Source organism: Ranitomeya imitator, chromosome 6 (genome assembly GCF_032444005.1).
Source record: "Ranitomeya imitator isolate aRanImi1 chromosome 6, aRanImi1.pri, whole genome shotgun sequence".
Classification (NCBI taxonomy): domain Eukaryota; kingdom Metazoa; phylum Chordata; class Amphibia; order Anura; family Dendrobatidae; genus Ranitomeya; species Ranitomeya imitator.
In genome coordinates this window covers 128884378-128891967 of record NC_091287.1, presented here as the reverse complement: position 1 = coordinate 128891967, position 7590 = coordinate 128884378, and the positions used below count along the sequence as shown (strand labels likewise).

Here is a 7590-nt window from a genome sequence, read left to right as displayed (position 1 = left end):
AATACTTAGTGTCAGCCTCCTGGTGGCAGCAACATATACCCATGGTCTGTGTGCCCCAATGAGGCGAAGGAGAAATCTACTTCTTTCTTGAAACTCCTTTCCTAATGGGGGGCACCATACAGAACTAGCAATTGTTGGTGTGATCGGTTGGCTCTCCAGACCATTCAGGCTGCAAAAGGAATAGATTGCCTCTTCCAATGTAACCACTGGCTAAGATGTGATGCACATCTATTGCAGCATATGTGTCCTGATCTCCTATTCTACAGGCAAACTACAGATTGTAGGCTCTCATTATCATGGTAGTCAAGTTTTGCCTTTGTGATGCAAAAGTCACTTCACATATGTAGCAAAAAACTATCTGCTCTGTTAACGCAAGAACGAGGTATATCTGTAAAAACATAGAAATATTACAAAATGCTAAGAAACCAAGCTAAGAAATCTGTATACCTTACACAGAGAGAATTTATAAAAGTAGGTGATGCAAATGTAATTGGGATTAGGTCATCGAAGCAGACTTGGTGTTTTTTGATTGATCACCCTAAGATGACAATACTGAAGGCTCATATTCGTTTTCAGAACCACTAAATTAGTCAAGTTAAACTGTTTTCGTCGTTGAACCAATTTGAACCTAGAACAGTGGTTTGACATGTGTTTACAACCAACACAAATTAAAAATGTTTGTGTGAACAATGCACTGTACGAGTTAGATATATAGTACTGATTTCAATGAACTGATCACCAATTAAATATAAAATTGAAATGTAACAAATTTAGAGTAAAGAGGTAGTTTTTTTTATTTTGTAAAACAAGTTTCCAAGGCAGTAATTTCCATTAATGAACAGTAGCAAAATGGGGAAAAAAGCAGTAATCTTAAAAATAGAAATTCATAGATGGTGCTTATGTATCACAGACGATGTAGAGCAGGACTACTCTGCAATCGTACTGTGCGCACAATATAATAAAATCTTGTACAAATAATACGAGTCTGACTAGTAAAAAGAAGGATGTATTAAAAATACGAAAGGTAGCACATATACATGCCATTTTATTATTATTAATATTAAAATTATGTTTTTTTTATACAAATCAATTCAACAATTGCTAGAAAGACAAATTGTACATAACATTACATAAAAATGCTAATCTTAATACAACCTAGACCTTTTCACATCTTTGATTTCTCCAGAGATTTTACGCTTATTGGACATTGTGGAGATTGCAGTCTGTAGATAGGGGACAGCATCTGGGAGACTGTAATTGTTGGGAGGAGGCGGTGGTTCCTAGGAAAGATATGAAGCGACAAATAGTAAGAAAAAAAAAAAAAGGTAAAACTATAAAAAGGGCCAAAATATTTATTACTTCAAAAAAAAAAATAAAAAATCTATTACTACTCATTTCTGATTAGCAGGACAAAATGGTATAGGTGGTTGTATAAAAGCAAAATTTGTGCTATTGTTATTAATCCTAGAAATGTATAAATGAACTAACAAGTAGACATTATGAGACTGGACAGCGGGAAATTGTTGATGCTCAGTTAACCCCTTCACCCCCCAATCCTGTTTTCACCCTCACAACCAGGTAAAATTTTACGATTCTGAACAGTGTCAGTTTGTGGCGGTAATAACTCAAACACTTCAATGGATCCCACTGATTCGGAGGTTGCTCTTTCATGCACTTCATAATAAATAAACAGCCTGTCTACTTTACATCAAGACAATTTTTGAAATATAAAAAATAGGAAGTTAGAAGGGTTAAAATTTGACCAGCAATTTCTTTTTTTCCAACAATTTTTTTTTTTTAGGGACCACATCACATTTGAAATAACTGAGGGGCCTATATGACAGAAAATACCCAACATTTACACCTTTCTTAAAAAGTGCACACATCAAGGGGCTCGAAGCCACATTCAAGAAGTTTATTAACCCTTCAGGTGCTTCACAGGAATTTTTGCAATGTGGAAGAAAACAAAACTGAAAATTATACCTCTCACAAATTTTTTTTACTTTAGCCTCAATTTTTTTTTATTTTCATAAGGGTAACAGAAGAAAATGGACCCCAAAAATTGTTCAGTTTCTTTTGAGTACAACAATACCCCCCCATATATGGGGGGGGGGGGGGGAAATTACTGTTTGGGCGTAGGGAATGGCAAAATTGGCTGAGATCATTAGAGAACAACATGTCATGTTTGGAGAACCCTTAATGTGCCTAAACAGTGGAAACTCCCCCCACATGTGACCCCATTTTGGAAACTAGACCCCTCAATAAATTTATCTAATTTATTTTGAACCTGATTGTGCTTAACAGAAGTTTATAACGTCGAGTTGTGAAAACAAAAAAATATATATATATTTTTCCCACAAAAATCTTATGTTTTATCAGCCCCAATTTTTCATATTTTCAAAAAGATAGCAGGAGAAAATGGACCTCAAAATTGATTGTGCAAAAACTTGAGTACACAGAAACCTCATATGTGGTCGAAAACTACTTTTGAGACACAGTGCAAAGCTCAGAAGGGAAGAAGCACTATTACAGTTCAGATTTTGCTGGAATGGTGTGAGGGTGCCATGTCACATTGGCAGAGCCCCTGGAGATGTCAGAACAGCAGAAACCCCCCATATGTGACATTTTACAAACCACACCCCCACAATGAATTCTTCTAGGGGTGCATTGAGCATGTTGACAGCACATATACCTCACAGAATTTTGTTCCATTGGGCAGTGAAGAAAGTATAATTACATTTTTACCTCTAAAATGTGGTTTTAGCCCTAAATTTTAATTATCATAAAGAGCTAATGGGAGAAATTTTAAACTTGAGTACATTTTTTTCCTAAGTGCGCCAATACCCTACGTGTAAATCGGTAAATACTTTTCAGGCACAGTGCAAAGCTCAGAAGGGAAGGAGCACTATATTATACTGCAGATTTTACTGAGAGAGCCCCTGATGTGCCAGAACAGCAGAACCCCTCATTAGTGACCTAAGTTTACAAACTACACATCTCAAATTCATCTAGGTATGCAGTGATCATATTGACACCACAGGTGTCACAAAATTGTATTCCATTGGGCGGTGAAGAAAAAAATAATTACATTTTTACCACCAAAATGTAGTTTTATCCCCAGGTTTTGCATTTTCACATGGTGAAACAGGTAAAAATGGCACAAAGTTGTCCCACAACAATTTCTGCTGAATGAAGAAATTCCCCATATCTGGCTATATAGTACTGCTTAGCCATATGGCGAGATTTGGGAGGGATGGAGTGCTATTTGCCTCCTGGAGCGAAGATTTTACTATAATAGTTTGCTGAGTCTATATACAGAGCCCCCAAGTGCTAGAATAGCAAAATACATACCCCCCTCAAGTGACCCCATTTTGGAAATTATACCCCTTTGGGAGTTTACCTATAGGTGTAGGGATGATATTGACTCCATTGGCGTTAAGTAATATCCACTGCTGCTTGTTTCTGGATGAGTAAAAATTGCTAACTGCCATTGTAGTGACCAGTACGTTGTAGTCACCAGTACGTGGTAGGGCTCAGATCATGCTTATAGAGACACGCACCTGTAAATTAGGCAGACTCTCATTGCTACAGAAAAAGCAAACATATGGACGCCAAATGTAGTTTAGCCACACTATGGCTCATTTGGATTTGGAAACGCAGAATTTCCTGAATTTCTTTTGGGCGGACAAGGAGCAGTTTAGCTTTTCCAGAGCCTTTGCGCCATCAGTAACATGGACGCCACTTTTATTTCCATTGACAGATGACTGATTTGAGTGGGACTTGTTGGTTTTGTGAATTTGAAGCGTTTGTTAGGAACATATTACATTACATTTGGGATCTCATTTATATCAGGGTTTGCCTCTAAATCTGAGCGACGTGATTCAAATGAAATCCCAGAAGGATTCATTCACTATAGTGAGGCAGCAGAGTTACTCTGGACTCCATCTGGCCTCCATTCAGCAGTGTCCTTATCAGAAGTGCACAAAACTGTGGTGCATGGCACTTATGCACGTACAAAAAGGTCATTGGCGGATCACAAGTCAGACTGTGTCCACAGTGCCTCCATCTGCCTCATTATTGGGAAATCTTCCGCTGGTGGCTCCATCTGAATCATGTATTTCAGAGATTTACACTGAAACCCCGATGGAAGCGCTCAGCGTAGAGTGCAGGACAAATGTGAGCTGAGCCTTACTGCGATCTTTGGGAGGCAGAATGAACAAAAAGAATTGGTTTCATTTATTTTTTTTACGCAGCTCATCGCGTGCTTTGATTAGACTACATTCTTTGGGTTGGTGCCATTACAGCGATACCAGATTTATATCTTTTTATGTTTGGCTGCTGTCACATACTAAGACATACTTTTTTCCCCCAAAAAACAATTTTTTTGCCATAGCCATAATTTGAGAACTATAATTTTTCCATATTTCTGCTGACAGAGGCATGCAAGAGTTTGCTTTTTTGCGGGACGAGTTGAATTTTTTATTGGTACCATTTCTGGGAACATACCATTTTTGATTGCGTTCTATTCCGATTTTGGGAGGCAGAATAAACAAAAAACAGCAATTCAGGATTTTGTTTTTAATGCCGTACCGAGTGTGGTAAAATTGATAAGGCAGCTTTATTTTTCGGGTCAGTACTATTAAAGTGATACCACATTTATATCTTTTTTTATTTGTTTTGGCACTTTTACACAACTTTTTATGGAAATTTTTTTTTGCATCACTGTATTGTGAGATCTATAACTTTTTCCGATGACAGCTGTATGGCAGCTTGTTTTTTGTGGACAAGATGACATTTTTAGTGATACAATTTTTATTAACATTCGTCTTTTTGATTGCTGTTTATTCCACTTTTTGTCCAGCGTATGATAATGAATTGGTTTTTTTTTTGCCTTTTTTTATGGTGTTGACTGAAGGGGTTAACTAGTGTGACATTTATATAGGGCGGGTCATTCTAGATGCAGGGATACCAAATATACCTTTTTAGTTTATTTTCTTTCAGAAAAATATTTTTGGGTACAATATATTTATCTTTTATCTGAATTTTAACAAAAATGTTTTTCCACTTTTTTACTTAGTCCCACAATGGAACTTTCACCACTCTCATTGCAGCAATAAAGCATTGCATTGCTTTGTGTACCAGCCAGTGTTGCACAGACACAAGTTAGCTAGCTCATGCACTGGGCATGATCTAATTAACTTGTTAGAGTCTGGTGACCTGGATGTAGTCATGAAAACATCGGCTCACTTTGAAAACGATAGGCCCCTGCGAAGAAGTCAAGGGGGCACCCGACCCACCCTCACCCATGAGGGCAGAAAGAGTCTGTCCCTCTGGCTTCTAAATGCTGCAATCTATATCACTTGGAGCATTTAGGAGGTTAATCTGCCAAAAGAGAGTGGTGGTGATCGCCAGCTCCCTGCAAATCTCATACATGCGCATGGCTCTATTTGGCTGCGTCATTGAGCCTCTGAAGCTAGGAGCTGGTGATGACGCCGGCTCTTGCATATCATGTTATAAAGCCCACAAGGGCAAGATAACATGCCAAATGGGACAACTAGTCTGGGGAAACTAACATCCCATCAACTAGTCAAAGGCCTTTTTAGCATAGAAAAAGTGGAGAGTATATTCCATGTTTAAGAAAAAAAAAAAAAGTAAGTGAATAACATTATACGGGGCTGATTAGGCAGGGAATTTAGGAACACAAATGTGAATGCTGCTGTGTTGGAGGGCATGGGGCACCTAAAAAGGTACACATTGATGTAGTTGGATGGTTTTTGCTTTCATTTCTGGATTTAAAAAAAAAAATTTTTTAACCAAGTAATTTACATTTTTTACATGCATAGCAACAGTGAAAATCATATATTCATTAATCGCAGTGTGCCAATGCACAATAATAAAATATAATATACACACACTCACTTTTTTTTTTTTTATAAAACCCTCTCAGGAGGAATACTTGAGGAACACCATAGTACACAGTTCCAACAAATTCTGAATTAGGAGTTACAGAGTCAACAAACCTTCATTAGGTAATCTGCAATATACTCCGGCTTTAAACAGTTCACCCCTTGTACGGCAGCTTCTGATATATTGACCTTAGCATCTTCAGGTTTCAGCTTACTAAAATCTGCAAACAAGTGAGTTGCTTCCTTAAACAAAGAGGGAGAATAGCCAGCAAATACCTAGAAATACAACAGAAGGAGATTAAATATTTTTAAAAGACTACAAAAAACAAAAACAAAATGTGTGAAAAAAATAAAAAACAGGATTTTTGGTTGCTTACCGTAAAATCTGTTTCTTGGAGCCTCTATTGGGGGACACAGGAACCATGGGGTGTATGCTGCTGCCACTAGGAGGCTGACACTGCAAATAAAAAAGTTAGCTCCTCAGCAGTGTACACCCCACCGACTGGCATTATACTCTTCAGTTAGTGAGAAAGCAGTAGGAGAAAAGAACAAGGTTGAAAAACCATAACCACAAACTTGAGAACTGTAAATGTGAGAACAGCCATAGAACATAAAACAACAGAAACTGAGAAACATTGGGAGGGTGCCGTGTCCCCCAATGGAGGCTCCAAGAAACAGATTTTACGGTAAGCAACCAAAAATCCTGTTTTCTTTATCGCCTCCCATTGGGGGACACCGGAACCATGGGATGTCCCAAAGCAGTCCCTAGGGCGGGAAAAACAGACTTCCATCAGGTCAGAGGACTCACCACTGCCGCCTGCAAGATCCTTCTGCCTAGGCTGGCGTCCGCCGAAGCGTAGGTATGGACCTTGTAAAATTTGGCGAACATGTGGATGTAAGACCAAGTTGCCGCTTTGCAAAGCTGTAGGGCGGAAGCCCTGTGGTGCACCGCCCAGGAGGCGCCGACTGCCCGGGTAGAGTGGGCCTTGATCCCAGGAGGACTCTGTTCTTGACCCGGTAAGCATCCAGAATTTCAGTTCTGATCCAGCGAGCAATAGTTGCCTTAGAAGCCGGTTGGCCTCTGCGCGTGCCATCAGGAATGACGAAAAAAAGAATCCGTCTTCCGGAAAGTGGTCGTTCTACCCAGGTAGATCCTCACTGCCCTGACGAGGTTCAGCTTGTTCAACGATCTCTCCACAGGATGAGCCGGAGCTGGGCAAAAGGAAGGTAGAACGATGTCCTCGTTGAGGTGGAAGGTGGAAACCACCTTAGGAAGGAAGGCGGAGGCCTGAGGACCACCTTGTCCTGGTGAATGACCAAGAACGGAGGCCGGTAAGGCCTCTTTCACACTTCAGTTGTTTGGCGTCAGTCACTACCGACATAGTGATGGATTGACGGATCCGTCACAATTGTTGAGAAAACGGTTCTAACGGATCCGTTTTTTTGACGGATCCGTTACTTGGGGGTTGTCTGGGAAAAGTATCTACTTTTTGGAGCATGCGCAATTGAAAAAACGGATTGGGGCGACGGATCAGCCAAAAAAACGGTAGCGGCGGATCCGTCGCCCATAGGAGGCCATTCTATGGAATGGCGGACGCGACGGATCCGTCGCGATCCGCCATTTCGGCGTTGACAAAAAAAACGTTTCAATGTCCGTCTATTTTCAGAAAACGTCCGCCAAATT

At 39.7% G+C, this 7590-nt stretch overlaps 1 protein-coding gene across 1 annotated transcript in view; it reads right to left on the bottom strand.

The window, feature by feature from the left end:
* Positions 1-769: 769 nt before the first annotated feature.
* The window catches only part of TOPBP1 (DNA topoisomerase II binding protein 1), a 113149-nt gene continuing 106328 nt past the window's right edge, over positions 770-7590 (bottom strand). Inside the window, exons 27-28 of the mRNA XM_069730090.1 lie at positions 6021-6182; positions 770-1280 (exon numbers count right to left, since the gene is read on the bottom strand). Coding sequence (XP_069586191.1) covers positions 1146-1280; positions 6021-6182 — 297 coding nt within the window. The 3' untranslated portion in view covers positions 770-1145. The remainder of the gene's footprint in view (positions 1281-6020; positions 6183-7590) is intronic.